Raw genomic sequence first — 27,128 nt, 5'->3', positions numbered from 1 at the left:
CTCACAGAAACACATTCTGGAAAAAAAAAATCCAATTTGCAAACATGTACAAAGTAACAGAAGGGTAAGTAACAGTCAACACGGATTTGTCAAGAAGAAATCACATCAACCCAGCCTAAATTATTCCTATGACAAGGAAACAGATTTTATGAATCCAGATGAAGCAGCACCTGTCATATCTTAACTTCAGTGATAGTGTTGACAAAAAAATACACCAAATTCTCAAAGGGAAGCTAAAAAAAAATCCCCACTGTTAAAAGAATACTCCCTATAAGATAGATGCAAAAGGGTTTAGAAAAAAAATGTAGAAAAATGTGTAAAACATCAAAATACAATAATGTATTGAGTGAACTTCTGAAGAGGCCTGTCTGGAATACAGTAGTATTTGAGTTTCACTACAGACTTGGATGACAGAGTGGGCTTGTCAAATTTGCCAACACTGTCCAGAGCTTTAGGCACACTTCATGCCTGGAAATAGGACCTGAAAAATCAAAGTAGCCATTTAGGAATAACAAATGAAAAATACCAGTTTAATACAGCTGTACAAATACAAGCCAGATACAGGAAAATGCAGAAAAGAAACTTAAAGTTATAATAAACTGCACATTCAACAATGATGTCATAAACTCAGGAAAAAGAAAACAATATGTTGTGATACATCTGAATTACCCATGACACCTATGGAGAAATTTCTGCCATCTAATTGGCACTAATAAGCCCTTCAATTAAGTACTGCATCCAGTTGAAGCATCGCAGCTGAAGATGGTGATTAACTGGTACAGACCTTCAATTATTCAATGGATGAACAAAGCTTTAGATAAACACCTGTTACAAAGGACCGAAAGACATTACATTATCTAGTCTAGAGCTGCCTAAAAGACATAGCTCTGCAATGTACAGAAGACAGCTATAAAAAGCAAAGAATAAATTGTTTTCTTTGTCCAATAGTAATAGGAAAAGCAATCATGGGCTTACTCTGAAGCAAAGGCTACTCATGTTAGATATTAAAAAAAACAAACAAAATGCTGACATACATAACGAACTTCTGGATTCTCCATCACTGACAATCCACATAGGGATGAAAAAAAGAATTAGAAAAGGTTGTCAGGAGAGGTGTAACATGATGCCAGTTCTGCCCAGAAGCAGCGATGTCCCATTAAGATCCCTAGTATCTAGTGGCATCCCTCAAGGGTCAGAACAGGAAACAGTACTATTCAATATATTCATCGATGACTTGGATGAGGGAACAGAGTGCACTGTCAGCAAGTTTGCTGATGACACCAAGCTGGGAGGAGCGGCTGACAGGCCAGAGGCTGTGCTGCCATCCAGAGTCCTGGACAGGCTGGAGAGCTGAGCGGGGAAAAATGTAATGAAATATAACAAGGGCAAGTGTAGAGTCTTGCATCTGGGCAGGAACAACCCCAGGTTCCAGTATAAGTTGGGGAATGACCTATTAGAGAGCAGCGTAGGGGAAAGGGACCTGGGGGTCCTGGGGACAGCAGGGTGACCATGAGCCAGCACTGGGCCCTTGTGGCCAGGAAGCCAATGGTACCTGGGGTGGATTAGAAGGGGGATGGTCGGTAGGTCCAGAGCAGTTCTCCTGCCCCTCTGCTCTGCCCTGGTGAGACCACACCTGGAATATTGTGTCCAGTTCTGGGCCCTCAGTTCCAGAAGGACAGGGAACTGCTGGAGAAGGTCCAGCGCAGGGCAACGAAGATGATTAAGGGAGGGGAGCATCTCCCTTATGAGGAAAGGCTGAGGGAGCTGGGGGTCTTTAGTTTGGAGAAGACGGAGTGGTGACCTCATTAATGTTGATAAATACATAAAGGGTGAGCGTCACAAGGATGGAGCCAGGCTCTTCTCAGTGACAAACAATGATAGGACAAGGGGTAATGAGTTCAAGCTGGAACACAAGAGGTTCCACTTAAATTTGAGAAGAAACTTCTTCTCAGTGAGGGTGACAGACACTGGAACAGGCTGCCCAGGGAGGTTGTGGAGTCTCCTACTCTGCAGACATTCAAAACCTGCCTGGACACCTTCCTGTGTAACCTCATCTGGGTGTTCCTGCTCCGGCAGGGGGATTGGACTGGATGAGCTTTCGAGGTCCCTTCCAATCCCTGACATTCTGTGATTCTATGATTTCCCACCCCTGTATTCTTAATTCTTCTTACCAACTGCTAAGCACAGGCTGAGGCATTTTTTGTCGACTTTCTGAGATGCAGAATCTGCTTTTGTCAGCGCATTACCCACATACACCTAGACAAGCCCAAAGCACTTTAGTGTAACCTACAGCATACTGATTTGTGGATGTTTTGAGGTAGTTTTATTGCTGAAAGCGAAAGCTGCGCATTTCAGAAAAAACACCACTTTTTCTATTTTTTTTTTAGTATTTTTTCTGTTTTATCTAGAACACTTATCCCTTTCAACTGCACTATCACTTCACCCACTGAACACTACAGGCGCATCTGAAAATGATACAGCTTGTAAAACTAAGTTCTCAGACATTACTGAAAATGGAACAAAATTGTATAACATGCATCCATTTTATATGCCCTTCTGTATCCCGCATAGTTGGTGATAACAAAGTGATATACAGTAAAAAAAAAAATAAATAAAATTATTGTCTACTGCCACAGTTTGAAAGACCATCCACAATCACAAACCTTTTTATTTTTCAATATAACAAGTAATAAAAATGATAAATTTCTGTTCCAAGAGACCTTGGAAAATGCTTTACATGTCTTATGTCTCATTGATTTGTTTCATGGAGTTGTTAGTTACAAAACAGAAATAGGTTTTCTACAGTTTTTGGAAGACAGGAGCCTAATTATACTTACAATTTAATAAAGCATAAAGTCCGGGGTTATAAAGAAAATAAAACCAGACATTCAAGTGTTGAAGTCTGCAACTGATTTACTCCGCAAACTTCCATAAAAGAATGTAAAAGAATGGAAGCAAAAAGTTTCAAGAACACTGAACACTATGGAAGTGGCTGTGAGAATATTAACTCATCTAGCATTTCATATTAGCATATTATCTAAATTACTAAATTATTTGATTGACAGGATCTTCCAACACAAAAACTTAATATAACCCTAATAACTGTTTTGCTAGAAGAAAGATTTATTGTCCCAAGAAATTGCTTTGCAAGAATAAATGATAAATTGAGGCCAAAAAAGAGCCAGGGACTCTTATTCTGGACAGTTCCTCGGATCAGCTGACTGAAGCCAGCTCTGCCGGAGCCGGGAGCGAAATCTCGAAGCTACAGAGGTAAGAGAGGGTAAAGAGAGGGGTTTCTGGTCGCGTTTTCGATTCCGCTACCCGGGAGTCCCCGGCAGCCCTTGCGGAACCGGCTGACGTGGCGCGACCGTTACCACGGTGACGCGGGAGATTTAAAAGCGGCTGTAACTCGAGACAAGCACTCAGTTCCTCGGATCAGCTGACTGAAGCCAGCTCTGCCGGAGCCGGGAGCGAAATCTCGAAGCTACAGAGGTAAGAGAGGGTAAAGAGAGGGGTTTCTGGTCGCGTTTTCGATTCCGCTACCCGGGAGTCCCCGGCAGCCCTTGCGGAACCGGCTGACGTGGAGCGACCGTTACCACGGTGACGGAAGTCACACCCCTCCCCCTTGCTTTGAAAAAGCCTCTTGGAGGGCAGCGACACGTCGCTGCCCACCAGGCGCTGGAAGGTGAAGTGCTTGTGAGGCAGGTGAGCACCACCCACACGGTGCTGCAGCAGCGACTGGGGCTGCTTGTGCAGTGGGGCTCAGAGGTTCTGTCACTCCTCGCTGTTAGACCTCTCACTTGCTGCTGGTGACACAGACTGGGGTGTGGCAGGGCAAGTAGACTGGACACAACTAGCTCTTGTAGGTGAGTTTGTCCGGGGTTACATTTGTTTTCTTGTCCCCAATTTAGCTAAGGGTAGCAATGGTTTCTAGAAAAAGGAAAGCTGTTGCTGCCGTTAATACAAAGAGTGTGTCTACACAGACACTACCTGCCAAGAAGGATGCAGCCACCCAGGCTTCTGGCTGCGCAGAGTGTCTGTGCCTGGCATTAGTATCCGAGGATGGTATGGGAGACACCTGTGTACGATGTGACCAGGTGAATGACTTACTGTGCCTAGTGGCAGAGCTTAAGGAAGAGGTGGAGAGACTAAGGAGCATTAGGGAGAGTGAAAAAGAAATAGACTGGTGGGGTCAGGCTCTTTTGACTCCTAAGGGTGTGCAACAGGAGATGGCAAAGCCTTGTCCCTCCTGCCATAAGGCGGATACAGCAGATCTAATTAATGGGGGGGAATGGAAACAGGTCCCTGATCGGAGAGGTAAAAGAACCCTCTCTCGAACCCCATCACCACCCTTGGTGCCCCTAACAAATAGATATGAGGCCCTGGACCCTGAAAATCAGGCAGAGGATAGCCAAGAGGATCCACCTGGAGAGCCCTCTGGATGGACCTCATCAACAAAAAGAATCATAACTGCAGCTGTAAGAGGAAAAAAAAAAAGAAGAGTGGTAGTAGTCGGCGACTCTCTTCTGAGGGGAACAGAGGGCCCTATATGTCGCCCAGACCCATCCCACAGGGAGGTCTGCTGCCTTCCTGGGGCCAGGGTGAGGGACATTAATAGAAGACTTCCAGGGCTAATTCAGCCCTCAGACTACTATCCCCTGTTAGTAGTCCAAGCTGGCAGCGAGGACATCAACAGAAGAAGTATCAAGATAATTAAAAAGGACTTTAAAGCACTGGGTCAGTCAGTTCATGGGACGGGAGCACAAGTGATATTTGCCTCAGTTCCTGTGCTAGCTGGGATGGATGAGGAACTAAATAAAGAGAGGAGCAGAAAAGCCCATCTCATCAACAGGTGGCTTAAGGATTGGTGTCACCGTCAAAATTTTGGGTTTTTTGACCATGGGCCAAGCTTCGTGGTACCCAGTCTCCTCAAATCAGATGGGCTTCATCCTTCTAGGGGGAGCAAGAGGACTATAGCCCATAAGTTGGCAGGGCTGATCAGGAGGGCTTTAAACTAGGTTTGAAGGGGGAAGGGATTGAAACTGGGCTCTCCAAAAATCAGCCTACGGATGGAAAGCCCAAATTAAGAGGGAAATCAGCAGCCCACTTGAAGTGCATGTACACTAATGCACGCAGTATGGGCAACAAACAAGAGGAGCTGGAAGCCATCGTGCAGCAGGAAAGCTATGACATAGTTGCCATCACAGAAACATGGTGGGATGACTCATATGACTGGAGTGCTGCTATGTGTGGCTACAAGCTCTTCAGAAAAGATAGGCAGGGTAGGAGAGGTGGAGGGGTGGCTTTATATGTTAGAGAGTCACTCGACTCTGTTAAACTTGAGGTCAGCAGTGACAAGGTTGAGTGCCTGTGGACCAGAGTCAGGGGGAAGTCCAACAAGGCTGACATCCTCGTGGGTGTCTGTTACAGACCACCCAACCAGGACGATGAAGGAGATGAATTATTCTACAAGCAGCTGGCAGATGTCTCAAAATCGACGGCCCTTGTTCTTGTGGGTGACTTTAACCTGCCAGATATCTGCTGGGAGCTCAATACTGCACAGAAGAGGCAGTCTAGGAAGTTCCTAGAGTGTATAGAGGACAATTTCCTTCATCAGCTGGTAAATGAGCCCACCAGGGGCAAGACCCCGCTAGACCTACTGTTTACAAACAGAGAAGGGCTGGTGGGAGATGTGGTGGTTGGAGGCCGCCTGGGGCATAGCGACCATGAAATAATAGAATTTTCAATACTCAGAGATGCAGGGAGAACCATTAACAAAACCTCTACGCTGGACTTCCGGAGGGCAGATTTTTGCCTATTCAGAAGTCTAGTTCAGAGCATACCCTGGGAAACAATGCTTAAAAACAAGGGGGCCCAGGAGGGTTGGACATTCTTCAAGCAGGTGGTTTTGAGTGCACAGGAACAGGCTATACCAGTGTGCCGAAAGGCTAGCCGGCGGGGAAGACAACCGGCTTGGCTAAACAGGGAGATTTTGAATGAAATCAGAAATAAAAAGAGACTTTACCGACTGTGGAAAAAAGGGCTGGCTACTTATGAAGAATTTATGGAAATAGCTAGATCATGCAGAAAAAAGATCAGGGAAACAAAAGTGCAATTTGAAGTTAACTTGGCCAATTCTGTCAGGGATAATAAAAAGTCCTTCTTCAAATATGTTAATAACAAAAGGAGGGGCAAGGAAAACCTCCATTCTCTGTTGGACTCTGAAGGAAATATAGTTAACAAAGATGAGGAGAAAGCTGAGGTACTTAATACCTACTTTACCTCAGTTTTTACCAGTAATACAGGTGGCCCTCAGGACAACTCATCTCTGGAGGTGGTTGGTAGAGATAGGAAGCCAAATAGGCCCCTTGTATTCCAGGAGGACATAGTTGGTGATTTACTGAGCCATCTGGATCCTCACAAGTCTATGGGACCAGATGGGATCCATCCTAGGGTGATGAGGGAGCTAGCAGAAGAACTTGCCAAGCCGCTCTCCATCATCTTCCAACAGTCCTGGCTCACTGGGGAGGTCCCATATGATTGGAAATTGGCCAACGTTACCCCAGTCCACAAAAAGGGCTGCAGAGCTGACCCTGGCAACTACAGGCCTGTCAGCCTGACCTCGGTGCCTGGCAGGATTATGGAGCAGATCATCCTGAATGGAATCACACAGCACCTTCAGGATGGACAAGCGATCAGACCCAGCCAGCATGGGTTTAGGAGGGGCAGGTCCTGTCTGACCAACCTGATCTCCTTCTATGATCAGGTGACTCACCTGGTGGATGAGGGGAAAGCTGTGGATGTGGTCTATCTGGACTTCAGCAAGGCCTTTGACACTGTCTCCCATAATATACTCTTGCAAAAGCTGGTAGCCCATGGCTTGGACAAGTGTACTCTACGCTGGGTTAAGAACTGGCTGGAGGGCCGGGCCCAGAGAGTGCTGGTGAATGGGGCTGCATCCAGCTGGCGGCCAGTCACTAGTGGTGTTCCCCAGGGGTCAGTGTTGGGTCCAGTCCTGTTTAACATCTTTATTGATGATTTAGACGAGGGGATTGAGACCATCATCAGCAAATTTGCTGATGACACCAAGTTGGGAGGGAGTGTCGACCTGCTGGAAGGCAGGAGGGCTCTGCAGAGGGATCTGGATAGACTGGAAAAATGGGCTGATTCCAATGGGATGAAGTTCAATAAGGCCAAATGCCGGGTGCTGCACTTTGGTCACAACAACCCCCTGCAGCGCTACAGGCTGGGTGCAGAGTGGCTGGAGAGCAGTCAGACAGAAAGGGACCTGGGGGTGCTAATTGACAGGAAGCTCAACATGAGCCAACAGTGTGCCCAGGTGGCCAAGAAGGCCAACGGTATCCTGTCCTGTATCAAAAACAGCGTGGTCAGCAGGACAAGGGAAGTGATCCTTCCCCTGTACTCTGCATTGGTGAGGCCACACCTGGAGTATTGTGTTCAGTTCTGGGCCCCTCAGTTCAGGAAAGACATTGAAGTGCTGGAGCGGGTCCAGAGAAGAGCAACACGACTGGTGAAGGGACTTGAACATAAGACCTATGAGGAGAGGCTGAGGGAGCTGGGGTTGTTTAGTCTGGAGAAGAGGAGGCTTAGAGGTGACCTCATCACACTCTATAACTACCTGAAGGGAAGTTATAGCCAGGTGGGGATTGGTCTCTTCTCCCAGGCAGTTAGCAATAGGACAAGGGGGCATGGGCTTAAACTCTACCAGGGGAAATTTAGGCTGGATATTAGAAAGAAATTCTTTACAGAGAGAGTGATCAGGCATTGGAATGGCCTGCCCAGGGAGGTAGTGGACTCGCCGTCCCTGGAGGTTTTTAAACTGAGATTGGACATGGCACTTAGTGCCATGATCTAGTAAACGGACTAGAGTTGGACCAAGGGTTGGACTCGATGATCTCTGAGGTCTCTTCCAACCGAGTCGATTCTGTGATTCTGTGATTCTGTGTGACATTTCTCCTACCTCATGATCTGTAAATTTGTAGCAGGGAAGCAAGTACCCAGGAGTTACACTTCTCCCAATGGCACTCGCTGTAAAATGTCCAGAAAGGGCAATTTATTTTTATTTCCTCATGTGTATAACGCAACAATTTCACTCACTGAACATCAAGCATTTCTGAAGCATATTCCAGGATTAGCATTCACATGACTGAACATTGAGGCCACAGGAAAGCTGTGGTAAAAGCTGCACTGTCCTTCCATAAAGTATAAAATTCCATTTCATTACAGCAATTTAAAGTTTTTACAGTACACCTTAGTCTATACGTTCTCCTCGATTAGCAGTGGTGCTCTTAAGCTGTTATTTTTGTTAAATTAAGACTCCTAAGCATCTAAGATATTTTCAAGCATAATTCAAATATAAATATTATTCAACCTAAAAAAAGACAAAACTCTTATGAAAGCCCAAGTACTTGCTTGGGATACACTTACAAAGTTTTTTTTTAAAGTAAACATGTCATTCAGATATAGTAAATGCTTGCGATTACCAACTGGTAATTTATGGAAGTTTTACCAGTACATGCGCCTTCTATATTTGTACAAAACAGAAGGCACAAGAAAGAACAAAAAAGAGGAGACTAAGGGGGGACCTTATAAATGTTTATAAATATATAAAGGGTGAGTGCCATGAGGATGGAGCCAGGCTCTTCTCGGTGGCAAACAATGATAGGACAAGGGGTAATGGGATCAAGCTGGAACACAAGAGGTTCCACTTAAATTTGAGAAGAAACTTCTTCTCAGTGAGGGTGACAAACACTGGAACAGGCTGCCCAGGGGAGTTGTGGAGTCTCCTTCTCTGCAGACATTCAAAACCCGCCTGGACATGTTCCTGTGCGACCTCACCTGGGCGTTCGTGCTCCAGCAGGGGGATTGGACTAGATGATCTTTTGAGGTCCCTTCCAATCCCAAACATACTGTGATACTGTGAACTTACATTGGTAATGTCGTATTTCCATTAATTTTTAAACTAAAATAATTCGATCAGTATAAAAACATACAAATCTATCATGACATTAAGAAGGAACATATTATCTATTCAGAAGATGTTTGTTCCAGACTGAGTCAAGCAAGTTGGATCATATTACCAAGGACAGAGAGACTGTGAGTCCTGCAAGTAAATCATGCAAGTTCTTAAATTAAATTCCTAAGGACATAATTTCTTATATACATTTATGCTGTCTTATCACTCTTACATGGCAAGTATAGTTGGAGAAAGATTATAACTTTTAATGGACCCTGGATATCTTTAAAGAAGGGCAGGTTTTGGCAGCAATACAAGAGCAGACAATCAGCAGGCATTGTGTTTATGTTTGAGTTTTGCTATTTAAACTATCTCCCTGTAAAATCAGAAACCTGGATCTGAGCAGTGACTTTTTTATATCTGAGCTCCCAGTCTGCAACGTTCTCACGTTTCAAATGTACAAAAGGGGGTGCTGATACTGAAAGTTACCCTATTTTATAGATAAAGCTACTGCATTTCATTATTAGGAAACTATCACATAGGAAGACATGATATCCTATAAACCACACAGAATCACAGAATCGACTGGAAAAGACCTCAGAGATCATCAAGCCCAACCCTTGGTCCAACTCCAGTCCGTTTACCAGATCATGGCACTAAGTGCCATGTCCAATCTCAGTTTAAAAACCTCCAGGGATGGTGAGTCCAGCACCTCCCTGGGCAGCCATTCCAATGCCTGACCACTCTCTCCGTAACGAATTGCTTTCTAATCTCCAGCCTAAATTTCCCCTGGCAGAGTTTAAGCCCATGGCCCCTTGTCCTATTGCTGACTGCCTGGGAGAAGAGACCAATCCCCACCTGGCTAGAACTTCCCTTCAGGTAGTTCTAGAGAGTGATGAGCTCACCTCTAAGCCTCCTCTTCTCCAGACTAAACAAGCCCAGCTCCCTCAGCCTCTCCCCATAGGTCTTGTGTTCAAGTCCCTTCACCAGTCTTGTTGCTCTAATACAGCATTAATGACAAGAGTGTGAATGTATGTAAGCACATCACCAACCAAATGCAAAAAGGACAAACACTTCAACTTTTCTAAATAGAAAAGTTTCAAACGCTGGTCTCATACATTAACTTTACAAACACAGTATTTAAATTATCTCAATAAATAACCACAAGATTGGTTCCAGCAGTAGGAACTGGAGATTTAGTCACCTGAAACTTCTCACTTTGAGTTTTGTCGGAATGGGATGGATAGTTTCATGTTCTATTTTGCATCATGCTACTTGGATAAATATTATCCTGAACGCTACGCGGGCAGTTGTGTAACTGCCTAAAGTGATTTACTCAGCATCACTCAAATTCTAATAGATGCAGACATAGAATTTAGAAGATAATTTAATAACCAACAAGATGAGAAAGAGTGGTTTTTTGTAATTCTGTCTCTCTATACCTTCAACTCCTCTGAAAAAAAAGATAGAGTAGGTATCCTAGAGATTAAATAGTACTGCTGTACAGAAAATCACTATTAGCATATAATTCCGTATTGGTAATAGAACGAAAAAAGCATCTTGTAATAAAGATAAGCTTCCATCAGATACTTCCAGATTAGCATGCTGCAGACAAGCAAGATAAACAAGTACTCTGCTGGGAATATTAATTCTGACATTTCACACTCTTGACATTTTGTACTATTTTTACATATACATGCACTTCAGTTGTGCCAAACCCAACTGCTTTTATAAGCCAACACATATGAAAACCTTGTTCTTACATCAGGCAGTGACTGGCCACTTTTCCACCTGTGATACTGCTTGTCTTCTTTTAAATAACATATGGCTGTCACTGCTAGTATCATTATTTCACTGGTCCCAAGAAGAAACTGCCCTTCTAAAATGAAGTGTCCTATCAACTAAAGGACGTATTTGTGGCAAAGAATTTAAAATGTGGTTATACTGGGTTCTACAAATATCTGCTGTTTTTCAGATGAAAAACTAATATTTTACTATCAAAATACAAAGAAGAATTCACCCCATCAGCATTCCAAATTAGCTTAAAATGCTTTGTATTCAACTGAGTTTTGTCAACACAGTTTAAAACAAAATTTGTACTAAATTACAGACCCTATTGTTTTTGACCAGCTGCTCACTAAAGAAATTTTCCGGACTCTCTCCAAAGAAAAATAGTCAGAAAATTATTTTTATTTTTTTTTAAAATTATCTCTTGTACCAAAAAATATTTGACCAAAAGTTCAAACATTTTAAAGCTTTTCATATCTAAACAGGAAGAACAAGGATAATTAATTCATTCTGTCCTAGTAATATAACAATTATGGATGTAAGAAACACATTGAATTATTTGTACACGACAGGTAGAGATGTTTCATACGTTATTCAGTTACTGAAACTCTGCAAAATGGTAAGAGAGACAAATTCGTATTGCCATAAGTTTCTAAGTAAAAGCTTATTGCAATCAACCCTCAGATTCCGTAACACTTGAGCCAAGGAAATCTCACTTTTTCCCACCACACTTTTTCAGTTTCCTCACCAGCATATGCTACCCTAGCACGTGGTTAATAAAAATACCTTCCATGACACAAAAAACCACTTTGAACTTCATAGACATTGCCAATTTGAAATCTGTTTATATATATATATATATATATATATATATTTTTAAACCTATTCAGCATAGCCGGTATTGAATTTCATCTGTTTCCAAGTATCCATCTATACAACTAGACTTAGAATTTTTATTAAAAATAACCACAAAAAACAACGTTGCTGCCACAGGAAGTAAGCTAACATAACTCACAAATACAACATAGAAAAAGTCCTAAGAATTAACTATATGTAACCTGAATATCAGGCATAAAAGTATATAAATGAAAAGCAATGATTTAACTCAAACACCAATATTCAACATTTGCTTTTTAGAAGTAAATCTACTTAAAAAGTGAAATTTAACTTGAGAAAAAGAATTCAAGACAAACAACTGAATGAAACTTTTAGGATTTTTTAAGATATAGAGCACCAAGCTGAATAAGTTCTGCATCCAAAACCAGATATTTGGAAGTCAGGGAGAAAAAAAAAACCTTGGATGACAGTGGGAGCTTCCAGATCTTTCCAAGACTTTAAAGTAGTCTGAGTCATTCAGTACAGATTTGTTTCATTTGAAACCCTGACTTCCGAGAAAAAGAGTCCCCACAGATGAAGCAAAATTTGCTTGTGAGGCTGAAAAAAATCCTACAACTCAAGTGAGACAGTTGAATCTTACAAGAAAGACATCGCTGCCTTTGTATCCCAGCGAAGCTTTGAAAGTCAGCTCTGGGATGCAAAATAATCAAGATCTACTTATAGCCACAGCCAGACTCCGTTCAAGCGCAAGCAGACTGTACATTTATATTGGCCTGAAACTGAGTTTAACCTAAAAATATGATGGAAACGTTTCCAAAAGCTGCCTGATTTTTGCCCGTTTAAAGACATTCACTTCATATACAATTTATGCTTCTTTTACAGACAATACTAGTTCCTGCTCCAAAGTGGTACCATCAGAATAATTACAGCACATGAAACATTATTCAGTCACTCTACCATCTTAACTCTTTTTGGGTTCTTTGTTTGTTTATTATTTCCTTCAGAAGGAGAAGAAATACTAAGAGAGGCTTAAACATGACAGTAAACTTTCTCCATCTCTAACAAGATATATTGAAGAACACAGTAGGTCAGTGTCCTTGGTAACAGCCAAGCTGTCAGTGCCAATACACTTTGTTCGTCTTGAGTCAACACAAAAAGACCTTTATTTTGTCTTCACTGACTATAGGAGGCAGCGAGGGAAATCAGCATAATTAGGCTAAAATTAGCCTTTGGAATACTGTTGAACAGCCATATAGATTCACTCTCCTCACAGAATTTGACATGTTATTTACAAAAAATTATCATTTTGGTTACTGAGTTTAACAACAGACAAACACAAATTATCTCTTAATTTAGGAAGTCCATTAATCTGCTTTGCTCATGAAAGACTTCATTAGGAACTGACAGGGACATCAAATGAGTTCTGTTCAATAACATTCGTTTGGAAGTGATGTACATGAAAGTAGAGGCTGGCACTAACTGTTGGGCACGAAGGATTCTAAATAACTGGAAAACTATTTCCCTAAGAGGTCTCGCCCTGGCATTATTATACAAACTAATCAAAAGAAGTAGGGTGTTCTGGCTCAAAGATATTAAAATAAATAAATAGATATATTGATATATTTGCCTCTCAGTACCCTCAGTAAATCTGCCCTGTTAGTTTAGGGCACAAGGGGACACTCTTTCCCTACATGAGAGGAAGAATTCTACATTCCACCATAATAAGAAATTCTACTCCAGAGTAGCATCACACTGCTTCGCCCTCTTATCTCCCTGAACTGCAACTCCATTTAATCCCATCAACTGGGAATCATGCCCAAAGGAAAGCAGCAGTTTGACAGAATCCACAAACATCCCCCACCCTGCTAACAGCGGCAATGTACACAAGCATTACTCTTAAAATTACACGTAAAAGCAACCGCTCTAAGTGAAAACAGTCCATATCTCAAACCTGGAATTTATGACATTCCTATTGTACCAGCTGGGAAAAACAATGGTTAGAAGGTAAGTATGACAAAGGTATAATACTGTTTGCAGCCATCACTCTACTTGGAAAACTAGAGCTCCAAACGTTTTTGGAGATCTCCAAATTTCCATTTTGACACTTTTAGTTATATCCTTCAAGTCTGGATCTGAATCCTGAAACACTGAAGTTAATAAGATGGTGATGTTGTCATACTTCAAGCCGTTGTCTCCTGGCTGCTTTTCAGCTCACAGGAATCTTTCAGTGTAGTGTCGGTGCTGTGGAGCAGGATGTTATTTCCTCCTCACACCACCACTCTCATTGCTGCAGAGAAAGAAACCAGTGTTTTACCTATACCATGGCTCCCAGAGGTCTGTTTAAAGATTCCAAATATGAACCCAAGAACAGCTTTCCTGTTCCTTCTGGAGAAAGTTATTTCTGCAGGCAATGAGCCCAGCCATAAAAGAATTTCAGAGACTGAAAGGAAACAGTTTTTCTGCCTCCAGCTGGTATCTGTTCTGTGGTTGGGACCAAATGCTATGGGCCCTGCAACATCCAGGATCTTCTCAATTCATGCGAACCAGCAGATCACTTTGTGACTTCTGAAACTACTTTCCCATTGCAAATAAGCAAAGACTTATTCTGATTCGATTTAGCATCTGAGCTTACTCACAGAATTAGTTCCAAGAACTTGCAGCTTTGGTTCGCCTGATTCCAGAAGCTTGGCCACCATGTGAAGGAAACTTTCCACAAACGGTTTTATGCTTTGAGAATGGCAAGCCATTAGAAGCTGGTCCAATGCCTCCATGGCAATCAAAACATACCTGTAAATTAATTACAGAGACTCACATAAAGATGTACTACACTTATCATTACCTCAACTAGTTCAATTTACGTTCTTATTACTACAAAAATTAGAAAAGAAGGAATGGAAGGCACATATTCCCCATTGCCTAAAAATGGAAGTTATTGCTATTTCCTACATTCATATTTTTTCTTTTTTGGGGGAGGGGCGGTACATGGAATTGAGCGTTTTTAGAAAGGATGTCCTAATACTTGGTAAGAGTGAATACAGTTCAATTTTCTTTCCTAGCACATTTTATTTTCAATTATAAATCCCAGCTTTCTAGTCTACTGATCCTCTGTCTACCTAAATCCCAGTACAGAAAGCCAGCGACTTACTCATGCTCCTGCACAGTCTGATAACATGCTAAGTAAATGAAAAGAGTAAAGAAAGCAGTGACCAAAATTAATTACCCTCAAAAATGGCCATATACTCATTCTATAAAGTTATAAAAATAGCTTTTGACACCATGAAGGCCAAAAGTGATGGCCTGTGATGGATGTTGCCTTTCTTTTCCAACTTCTGCCATTTCTTAGACCCAATATTTTCCTATTCCATTTCCTTATTCTTTAAAATCTTTTCGTTCTTTAATTTGACTTTCTTTAAAATTTCTAGCTCAAATAGCACTCAGAGTATGACAGAGTTTTAAAGTTCCCATTCAAATACAATTTAGTCAAAAGATATCCCCTCTTCCCAACACCCTGAATGACACTGAAAGGTACATTGGGTTTACATGGCAAGGTTTTGGTAGCAAGGGGGCTGCCGAGGTGGCTGCTGTGAGAAGACCCCAGGAGCTGTCCCCATGTCAGACAGAGCCACCTCCAGCCGGCTCCAAGACGGACCCACCGCTTCCCAAAGCTGAGCCTCTCGCTGACACTGGTAGCGCCCATGAAGGACCTCAGGGGAGCAGAAACCCACACTGCAGCCCACACAGGACCTCATGCTGGAGCAGGTGGATGTGCCCTGAAGGAACCTACAGCCCATGGAAAGGCCCTGCTAGAGCAGGTTCCTGGCAAGAGCTGTGGTCCCGTGGAGAGGAGCCCACACAGGAGCAGAACTGCTGGTGGGACCTGTGATTTGGGCGGAACCCATGCTGCAGCAGTGTGTTTCTGAAGGACTGCACCCTGTGGAAAGCACCCATGCCGAAGCAGTTCTTGAAGGGATGTCTCCCATGGGAGGCACCCAATGCTGGAGCAGGGGAAGAGTGTGTGGAGGAAGGAGCAGCAGAGACAAGATCATGGAAACACAGAATCATTTCAGTTGGAAGAGACCGTCAGGATCATCGAGTCCAACCATAACCTAACCTAACTCTATCACTAAACCATGTCCCTAAGGACCTCGTCTAAACTTCTTTTAAACACCTCCAGGGATGGTGATTCAACCACTTCCCAGGGCAGCCTGTTCCAATGCCTGACAACCCTTTCCATGAAGAATATTTTCCTAATATCCAACCTAAACCTCCCCTGGTACAACTTGAGGCCATTTCCTCTTGTCCTATCACTTGCTACTTGGGAGAAGAGACCAACACCCTCCATGCTACAACATCCTTTCTGGTAGAAGATGTTACGAGCTGACCACATCCACCATTCCCCATCTACTGCTCACCGTGGGAGGTTGAGGAGTCAGAAGTGAAGTTGAACCTAGGAAGAAGAGCGGCTGGAGGGATGGTGATTTTAGCTTTGTTTTTATTTCTCCCTATCTTACTCTGCTATTAATCGGCAATAAATTAATCTTCCCCAAGATGTGTTTTTTGCCCATGATGGTAACTGCTGAGTGATCTCCCTCTCCTTATCTTCACCCTTGAGCTTTTAAAGAGTGAGAGAGCGGCTGGGTGGGCACCTGCAGTGTAAGTTAAGTCGCCACAGAGGGACTGGGTCTGTCTTGCCTCCTAAACTTGATCAGAACAAACAAGACAAAACGCCACTACATGTTGGCATCTATTTTAATGCTGTGACTTATTTTCTTACCCATAGCGATGTCTGACGACATCTCTGCTCAGTCTCTCTGCCAGGTAAGCACCAATTCGATCCAGCTTTTCTGGTGCAGAAACCGCATAGAAAGTCAGCTTCTCCATATCAGCTTTAACAAGCCCATCCTAAAAACAGACACACAGAATAAAAAGTTCAGAGGAAGTATAATGCTTTTGAAGTTTTTCTCCTTTTGTCTATTCAACATTTGAAGATGGGAGCCATACAGATGGGAATAAACTAGTGAAAAAAAAATACAACAAACACTTTTGAGCAAAACTGTCATCAGCTCAGCTGCAAAAATCAGCAACAAAAAATTAAGTAAAATATTTTTTTAAAGAAATGAAGCAACTATCGTCCCATCTGTTTCTTTTTTTGGGGGTGGGGCATGGGGAAAAAAGAAGGTATTTAGTGAGACACGTCACCAATTCTAAAACACTCTTCTTCCCCTGCTAATACAATGTATTTTTTTTCCCTTTCCTCCAAAAAATATATATACGATGCATAATTTTGACACTAGATACAAAAAAGATTGCACTTTCAATATTTTTAAGTGCAGTTTGAATATCTTATTTCTTCGGTGGCACATCTCGGACAAGACTGACACACAGGGTACACGAAGGTTAATTGTTAGAAATGATCAACACATTAGTTCCAATGTAAACTGTGATTTGGATCTCCTCAGATGAGGTTAGAGTTATAACTATCAGGTAAGAAGGATAAAGCTTTTTGTCTTTTGTTTGCTGGTTTGTTATTTGTTGTTGGTGTTTTTGTTTGTTTTGTTTTTTTCTAGCTGTTCACAAAAACATTGTGTTTTTCAAATAAATGACTTTGAAGCTTTTAACACACTCATTAATAATGAATGCATTTTATCAAGCAAGCCCTCTCCTACTTTAAAAAAGTGAAACACCATGGAGGGCTCGTGTCCCACACTGAACCAATGAATAATAACAAAGGCAGAGTCTAAGGAAGGGTCAGCTCAAAGCTACTGAGATCAAAGCTTAAAACTACAACTGTAGCAATTCTGCCTGATTCAAACAAGGAAATTAAAACAAATAAATCTATAAAACCATATTGTTCCATGCTTTCAGCACACTAGATACACAGAAAACATTTCCTTTCAAGCCAGTAACACACAATTATATAGTAACCAGCTCTCAATAACAACACATTTTAAAGAAAAGCCCACATACTTTGTAAGATATAAGCCAAACATTATAAAAATACAGACTGTTCTGCTTACTTCTACTATGATACAAGGCAATAAAATTTGGTGAAGCATTTAAAACAATACAGCAGCAGAAACACAAGCTCTTGATCAGTCTGAACCATCACATCGTTATGTAGAGATGTAGGTGTTACTGAAAGGTAACAGAGAAGTTGTTTCTTCTCACAGAGAGTAAGAGGCAAGGCTGTCCCAGTGAAAAGAAAATCTATATGAATAACCGGAGAAATTAAAAAATAACAATAAAAAATCCTTTTGAATCACAACAGTCTACCAGAACTATACAAACTTACACAGTCAATACATCAGGAGTTAGAAAATTAATATCTTGTAGAAAAAGAGAAAATGTTCACACCTGGAACCATAACGAAACAAGTTTTTGTGGTTCTAAGTAGTTATGAAGTGCTACCTCTGCTGCAGAATACCCTGTTTAATTAAATCTCTATTTCTCTGAACATAACATATTAATTCTACTCTTCAGTATGCACAGCCCTGCTTTGAAAAGCTAATTAGACTAGATGATCCGTAGAAGTCCCTTTCCAGCTAAATTATTCTGCTAATCTCTATGAAAGCCATGAAATGTTAAACAGAATTTACTGTAAAGTGTGAAAATAGAAAAGATTTTTTTTAATGCCTATAGCATTAGTAATTAACCAAATATTTTCAAATGTCAATCCCTTAAAATTTTAAAGTCATCACTTACTTTTGGATCTTCAGGAAATATGTTGTCTACCAGACGCTTGTAGCGAGGTCGCAAAGCAGCACAGCAACAGCAAACTCCTGCGGAGAGATTCACCCAACAGAATTGGAATTCAGTTTTAGGAACTACAGGATTTTCATTTGAAGTGACTGGCTGACAAGCAAAGAGGAAAAAGATACGGTGAATTCAGATGCTTCTTACTATCAGCAATAAAGCAAAATTAAGGTAACAGAAAATGACTGAGAAGTCAAATAAGGAAAACTACTATTATAAGGTAATACATTAGAAAATATGCAAACGTCTTGGGTACTAGAAATGCCCCTGTCATGCGGTCATACTTAAAACATGCAGAAAATAGCAAGAAATTTCAAAATTTAATAATATTAAACCAAAGGCTACTTCATTTGCTGTTTTATCTTCATTCTGAATGATCACATCAAAACATATCTAAACATGTATTACATTTACTCTTCTACAAAAAGTCAACTATGAAATCTTCTGTTTTCAGGCACCCATGTAAAGCAATATAAAGAACAATAAACAAAACAAGTTCTCCCTGCATTATCCCACCATTTTACTGGGCATTGGACAAAAGACAGTCACAAAGCGAAGAAAGGTATTTTCCTGATCTCATTTCCACTCTATTAGTAATACTGTATTCATATGAAGATAATCAGATCAATACATGTAACCTGTAATTTTATTGATTTCTAAAGTCATACTGCCTTCTCTAAGAAGACAGACAACTACAAAGTATAGTCGTGTTTGTCTTGTTTGGGGTTCTTTTGTGTATGTGTGTGGTTTGTTGGTTCGTGTTGTTGTTTTTCTAGTATTCAGAACTACTAGAACTTTGGAATCATTCCAGTTTACTTGAAATACAATCTCAGGGAAAAAAAAAAATGTTAAAAAATGTTTCCAACAATCTGTCCAATTGTTTTATCAGTGCAGATTTATTCCCAAGGCATTTAAATGTTTTGACACATAAGGTTTTAAATGTTTTAGTCAATGTATTATCAAACTAAGTCACTGGTCAGGCCTCCCATAAACATTAAAGCAGCTCTGATGTCACTAAGCTGGAAATAATATACTGAATAACAACCCAGCCAGTACGCATGCAGTTCAGTGGCGTCTGGTCTTTCAAATCTCAGTACCTACAGCATTCAGAGCAGCTAAATATCTTAAAAATACCTTATGAAAGGTGTCCACATATGTACTCCAAAGAAATCATAAATCACTTTGCTAAAAATAGTAAAAGCTGCAAAAACTTTTACTGCAAACCATAATAGGGAAAAGAATAAAGGATATCTTAGTAATTTTGATGATTGCAATTTATCTGCAATTGCTTCAAGATGTGAAGAAGTATTAGACAAACACATCAGGATTTGTATTTATTAAGGTCTCAAGTAAGCTTAGTTGTTTTTACCCATATTTAACAGACCATCTGAGAGATTCCCAATGACTTCCCCTGCTGTACTTGTTTTTATTACAAGACTTTTCCTGGTTGGACACTGTCCCTCTATTCCACCTGTTTTCAGATATTACTTGTCTTTTGGACAAATAAAATGAATTGTGCTCATAGTCTGACAATTTAACTCTTGCAATTTATTTAAACAATCAATACAGATTTATCTATGACTTTAAAAGCACATTTTAACTCTAAGTTCCCCTCAGTAGTCTTCTGACTCAATTCATCGATCATAGAGTCATATATCACCACTAAGACCAACACAGAGTTACAACTCCAATACGTAAATACAAAAGCAAAAATCATGCAAGGAATAAACAACTGACATATTGAGAATATTTGTTACTACTTTTAAGTTCTTTATTTGACTACTTCTGTTGACATCTCCTACTCAAAGAAGTCTAACCAATGAAAGCTGCAGGTCCCAAGTAGCTAAAATCAAAGTTATTTTATATGCCACTGGAAAATGTAGGTTTCAGAAGCGGTTAAATCCTACTAGAATTAAACCAGATGTAATTCAGATAGTTGCACAAATACAATCTATTGACAGCAATGTTGTGTGACATTTTAAATGTCAGTAAAATCTTAATAAGGAAGAAGTACCTCATTAGAGCCCAGTATATAATTCAGTATTCAGAAATTCCAGTGACAAGATCTAATATTGTTGAAGTCCCTTGAGTTAAGTGTGCAGCTCCGCATCCGGCTCAACACTCTTGGTACTTGTGTTTTCTTACTTGATTTTCTGCCTTTTGGACCAGTAACATCGGTCAAGAGTAAACGGTATGTTTGACTACTGACAACAAAATATTCTTACAATAACTGTAGTAAATATTTCATTAGAGCTATCTGTAGAAAATACTGTAAAATACTGTGGGCAAGACAGAGGCAATTAAAACCACTTCCAGAGTTACTTCTCCCTCTTTAAGTGAGAGGAGAGAAAATCCTTGCAAAGAACTCCAATTTCAGTTTTCAAACAGTGTTTCAGAATTGTGGTAATTGCATAAATTGAACACAAAGCCTGGATACAGTCACTCCTTTGAGAAGGATGAAATATCAGATAACTGCACCAGCTCATTCTGACAGCCTCACCAGACGGCTCCAGTAAATGGAAACTCAATAGTGCTCAAAAGCTCCTCTTCAAATTTATGGCACACTGAATTTTGGCATTACAAAACCAGCCTAATAATAAGGGTATTACATAAGATTTAAACATTTTTCTATTCTTCCCATCTTGATTTTCAGTTGAATATTTACATTGTTATATATTTAATTATAGCACGGTTTCAATTAAAAAAAAAAGAACATTTTTTTCAAACAGTTTCCTATCATCAAAATACAAAGCTAAAAGCAGCATTTATTTTAATGTCATTAAAAGAATTTTCTAAATTAAAAAGAACATGCAAGTATTAGAAAGCTAATGTATTAAGCCTCCAAAGATATTTTGAGTAAAGAAATTAAAGCATAACACTATCAGGAAAAAAATAAGTGATAAAGAACACAGGGAAAAAAAGAAAACCAAAAGCAAAAAGCAAAACAATTAACAGTCATAAGACACACTGTAGGAAAATTATTTATCATTGCTCGGTGTTTTGATATAGCCATGAAATATTAATAAAAACATAGGAACAGAGTTTAAAATAAAACGTATAAATACAAAATAAATCAAGCCTTAACATACATTAAAAATATTTAACTTAAAAACTAAAATTAAATCTAGGAACATTTCACTAAATAGACCAGAAAAAAATGAATGTTTTAAAAGACGGAGAGAAGCTGAGCAATTGAAAATGGATTCTCTACTTCTTGGATACAAATTTAACCCAGAAAGAAGCTGAACCAAATAAACAGATTCTTTTCACACAACTAAGCTGTTTTGTAGGTCTACAGAATGCAGTCACTAAGCCAGGTAAAAAGAACCTGTTCTAGTTTATGCAGGTTTATCGCCAAAAAATCCTGTGACAACTTCCTTTTAATGTCAGGCAAAATTTGCAGTTTAATGGTCTCCCCCTTGAAGGCGTCTTTATGTCACTTTATACAAGTAAATATGAAGGTTGAAGTGGTAGGTACAGAGAAGTTCACACTGTTACATGATAGTCAACATAAAAGGTATAAACAATACTTATTATTTACTTAAACAATAGTGGGATTTTCCAAGTTTAAACATGGAGGTTCTCTTCTGCCAAAGGAATCTCGTAACCTGCATTTTACATGTTAAATCTGTACATATTTCCCAGCTGGAACTTCTTTTTATGCACATTCATTCTACACAATAGCAGGAAGAAGGAACAGTCCACATTATCAGCAAATGGTAATTTCACCTACCCAAACACATACACGGTCTTGGCTCAAAAGGAGAATTATAATCATAGGCTTTTTCTTGCTCAACAGTTGGAACCTGGACGTACTGCCTCATCCTGGCGGTGATTTCACGCCCTGGTCCTCTCTCCTTTTTCAGATATTCCCTCTCTCAAACTAGCACAGCAGCAGTTCCTCCCCGCGAGGGCTCTGCGATACTGTCAGCTTATCTGATTAGCTCTGTGACATCTACAGAAAGCCACCAGACACGTGAAAAACTTCAGGATCAAATTCTGTTAACAAGGCCAGGCACGAGAAAAAAAGAATTAAAAGATGCATCGTCAATGTGTCATTCGCAGCTCATCGAATGAAACTGCATAGAGCCCGTTTCATTCCTTCGACCTCCTCAGAACATGCAGGTTATTATTTCTATGACTGGAAGCAAAAAATCAGAATGTTTTCATAATGTCCCAAACTTGGATATAGACATGCACATCTTTATTGTGTATCTTCCAAGACGCATTAAAAAAAACCCTTGTTCTGTGAAAGAATAGTATAATTAACATAAGTTTGAATTTACAGACGACTAATGAGTGCTTTGCTATCAAGAAACGGAGGACTATTAAAATTACATTTGGTTATTCAATGTACTTAACTATAACTATGTAAAAATTAAGTACTTCACTTCTATATGTTAAACTTTCATTTTACTTTTTTTTCCTATAGCTGAGATAAGAAATATAAACAGAAGTAAATTTGTTTCAAATATCCAGAGAAAAGTTCAAAAAAATAACAATTCAACCACTACATTAACTATACCTGGTTAGTTTTGAACTGTTAATATTAAGGTGATGCCTTTAATTCAGAACTACAACTATTTTCAAGGACATTCTCTTTGCACTATTAAAAGAAAAAAAAAAAAATCAAATATTTTGGAACAAGACAATTATTCTGGCCAGGGATTTAATTAAAAATATTCTTCAACCTGCTATAAAAAGAACAAGTGCTGTAAGGACGCTCTCATCAGCCACTGCAATGTCCCTGTAACACACTCCCCGAGGGAGCAGAGGACTCATCACTTCCATGGGATGAAGCCCCATCCCCCAGACACCCCCCTTCTCCCCCACCTCTCACCCCAGGGCTATTTTTGACTCCTGTGCAGCTGCTTTCTGGCAGCAAAGAAAATATCCAACACAGAGATGAAATTTCTGTCTCGAGAACACTGTCTTCATCTTGATGTCAACCACGAGAGCAAAATCCCAGTAACAGCCAACGTGGAAAATTCCATCCACTACACAGGTTTGGTAGTTTTACATTTATTTTTTTTAAATATTTTGTTGCTCAGTTAACTCGAAACAAATAAAAAATGAACAACTTTCTCCCTAGAATCCATTCTTACAGTAAAGCTGTAAAGCTAATTCTAAAGCTAGTTGTGACACGATACAACTTCAAGGTGTGTTCTTCTACACTGGAATCAACATAGAGAGATGCAGAACACGCTACAGCAAAAGGCATGCAAAAATAATTTGAATGTAAGCTTTTTGTGAAAACTAGAAATGACAATGCACGTCAAGCTACTAGTAAGAAGCAGAAAAAAAACAAAACAAAATAAAACACACACAACCTAGTCAAATAAGGCTTACCACTAAGCTTCTTCAATGAAGTATTCTTTTCAGAAGCATTAGCAATTAAAACAAATCCCCAGGGAAGATAATATCTTTGGGATGGTGCCGTTTAAAGACTCCTAATCCATTAAAAGGAAGTTTTCTATTACATGCAGCCTCCGGTTGCGTCCTTTTTCACTAGTCCCACCCCTGCAGTGTTTCCATACTGTCTCTTCTTTCTCCCACCTTTGTTGTTCTCACACAGTAACTTTGTTTTACTTGCTCATTTCTGTTCCTTTCAACACCGCCTCCTCCTTTCCGACTCTGAGATAGTACCAGCACTCTCTATTTTTAATACCACATTAAGAATTTCTAAAATTAATCTGGTTCCAGTAAAAGAAGCTCTACGGCTTATTATGAATTTTGTTTCTTAGTTCTTGCCCTTACTTATCTTTTCTCTATTAAGGTGGCTGTAACAAGGTCATTTACTTCTCATCACTAAAGCAATACAAAACCAGAATGTTGTCACTCCAACTTCAGAAGACACCTGAAAGGACACATCAACATAAATCTCCTTGACCCCTCTCTATCACAGCAGGCACTGATGACCTGCTCACGGTAAAAAAATTAGGTAAAAATCCAACTTTCGTTCCTGATCTCAATGTTGTGTTCACAGCCAGGAAACAAGTTCTAGGTGATAAAGCCAGTAGAGAAAATTAAAAGAGGGTTTGTGTCATAATACTCCTATTTCTAAACAAATATAAGGGTGTTGTGCAAATCAGTGAAAAACAGGGACATAAGCAACTCACTGGACTGAAGGAGAAATGGAGAGAAAAAGAGGCTCATAGTGCTTTGCTTAACCTCTGGAGCACATGAACTGGCATTATTCCTCCACCCAGACAAGTAGTGGAACATCGAGCAGATTCATGACGGACAAAATACCCACCACACTTAAAGGCCTCATCCAATAAGACACTGAGATGGAAGGATATCTCCTACTGACTATTTAATTCAGAATAAAAAAATAGGAGGATTGACATTATCACAGCAGCACCCTTCTACTCTCACTACCCAACACAAATACTTTGATCTGTCTCTCGTGGTCCAAATGCCTGGCAGGTCCAAGTGAAGGGAGTCTCCCCAGCACAGGGATGATGAACCTGGCACAGAAATAAGCTCCCAGTACCAGACAATCCTGTTCAAAACCTGGCTTTCCCTTGACCCTAACCTATCCTCTAAGCCAAATGAGCAATTTTCAGAATACTGCATCCTTGAACACTTCACAGGTGCAGGGAGCAGCATATAACATGGAAGACCATCCTACAGAAGATGCTACAGCACCTCAGGATTGAGCTGTTCCAGTCCTCTGATCATTTCTATGGCCTTGTCTGGCCCCTCTCCAACAGGTCCATGTTTTTCCTGTGCTTAGGACCCCAGAGCTGAATGCAGGACTCCAGGTAGGGTCTCATCAGCGCAGGGCAGAGGGGCAGAATCACCTCCCTCGACCTGCTGGCCACACTCCTTTTGATGCAGCCTAAGATACGATTTGCCTTCTGGACTGTGAGTGCACATTGCCGGCTCATGTCCAGCTTTTCATCCACCAGTACCCCAAGTCCTTCTCTGCAAGGTTGCTCTCAATCCCTTCATCCCCCAGCCTGTATGGATACTGGGGGTTGCCCTGACCCAGGTGCAGGACCTTGTGCTTGGCCTTGTTGAACCTCATGAGCTTCACATGGCTCCATTTCTCAAGCCTGTCCAGGTCCCCCTGGATGGCACTCCTTGCCTCAGGAGTGTCAACTGCAAGATGCATCTTGAATGATGTAACTTTCTATAAACGTAATGGCACTCTTTGAAAGCCAAGAGTCATCTACCACAACTCCCATCTTCAGCAACTCACCTGATTCCCCAGAGAGCCACTGGGGATGCCAGCAGTCAATGATGGGAAAGAAAGTCCACATACCATGTCAGGTCAGTGCCAACATGTTTTCAAATGTCATTTACCCTGCTCTTTCCACGGAGACACATCTTTAATCTCCTAATGAAAAACTTATCCCCCTCGCAAAAAATTCAGTTTTTCTTTGTTGTCATGCATAAAAAAATAGGAGACTTGCATGCATAACCAGCAGAAGCCTTCTTACCCTTTCGTCCCATGATTGAGAAATCAATAGCAAACAATGCTGCACGTGAAGGTTAATCGACTGAGAGGAAAACCAGTTGCAAAGCGATCTCTGTAAATAACAATGATAGCCATATTTTAATAAAACCTGAAAAAAACCTGTTAAGCTACATTTTAACATCCAGTAAACTGTCCATGTGTAGTTTAAACGCACATAAAGGCCTGGATATGGACAGAATTAAGTCCGATCTAAAGCACTGGATTTCCTATATTACACGCCCAGTTTGTGTGCACATAAATGACAGCAGCTAAAAAAATAAATGCTTCAGGTTTTGACAGGACTGTTCATTTCTTGGCTATACGGAAGTGGAAGGAATGTAAGGAGGAATGATGTCAACGATCTAACCAGATGTGATTTGCAATGTGTTAATAGGAGTGATTTTCACTTTCTATGGAAATGCTCCTAAATATTAACTTTCTCAAATGCAGATAGAATGATGTGTGCATAGAGAGAATAGCTAACAGGAAACAACAAAACACTGGCTCAAAATTAACAAGTCTTAAAGAAATCCATGGAGATTCATTAGAGAATACCGAAGCAACCACCTCACCGGCACACAAAGTTGTTTATGGTATCATCAGTGAAACAAACAGATGTACAAGGAGCTGCAGCTTTCCAGCTACACATTTCTGTTTTTCTTCGTTTATTAAAAGGATATACTGAGACAAGTTCCTACTTTTTCAATTTAGAAAAGAAAAATCACCTCAAAATCATATGAAATAAAACTAAGTGTTTGCACATTTAAAGCATTTATTGTATATTATTACGTAAATAATCCATTATACATTTTGTGACCACAGTTTTACAATAGTTACAGGTATTGTGAAATACAATTATTTTCCTTTATTGGCAAACGGCAAACTGCCAAAGGCAGCCCAAACCACGACATTCCCCTGGCAGCTGTTTTTCAAGTTGCTGTATTGGTTAAGTCAGTAGTTCAGAGATAGATTTGATATAGGGCTCCTGCATCTCTCATCCTCTAAGGTACTAGAATGAAGCAACAGATAATTAACAGATAATCCCTCATGTACCTCTTCTGTAACAGCCAAAATATTAAAATTGTATAGATTATAATGCATGTATTTTAAAACTATTCTATGCAGTCAACAATACTGTCAGAAAACTAATAGGATTTCTACTGCATATAAAAGAAATTAAAGTGATTATGAAAAAAGCTTCATTAAGTGCAAGGCCCCATTTAGGGTTTTAAAGTATCAAGGGTACATGAGAAACGTACTCCACATGGGGGGAAAAAAGTATGTTAGATAGAAAGAGTGGAGAAAGTT

At 40.3% G+C, this 27,128-nt stretch overlaps 1 protein-coding gene across 9 annotated transcripts in view; it reads right to left on the bottom strand.

Annotated features, from left to right (window-relative positions):
• Positions 1–27,128, bottom strand: part of EFR3A (EFR3 homolog A) — an 85,620-nt gene that overhangs the window by 48,933 nt on the left and 9,559 nt on the right. For 4 of the 9 annotated variants that reach the window (XM_065054420.1, XM_065054423.1, XM_021298883.2 and 1 more), the window contains exons 3-6: positions 25,804–25,893; positions 18,305–18,381; positions 16,377–16,504; positions 14,239–14,389 (exon numbers count right to left, since the gene is read on the bottom strand). In XM_065054420.1, coding sequence (XP_064910492.1) covers positions 14,239–14,389; positions 16,377–16,504; positions 18,305–18,381; positions 25,804–25,816 — 369 coding nt within the window. In that variant the 5' untranslated portion in view covers positions 25,817–25,893. Of the gene's footprint in view, positions 1–14,238; positions 14,390–16,376; positions 16,505–18,304; positions 18,382–23,704; positions 23,832–25,803; positions 25,894–27,128 lie in introns of those variants that run through there. The other 5 variants (XM_065054424.1, XM_065054425.1, XM_065054419.1 and 2 more) reach the window with 2 other exon arrangements.

This window comes from Columba livia, chromosome 2, assembly GCF_036013475.1.
Source record: "Columba livia isolate bColLiv1 breed racing homer chromosome 2, bColLiv1.pat.W.v2, whole genome shotgun sequence".
Taxonomy (NCBI): domain Eukaryota; kingdom Metazoa; phylum Chordata; class Aves; order Columbiformes; family Columbidae; genus Columba; species Columba livia.
Note: the sequence above shows the minus strand (reverse complement) of the source record. Positions and strands in the feature narration are given on the sequence as shown.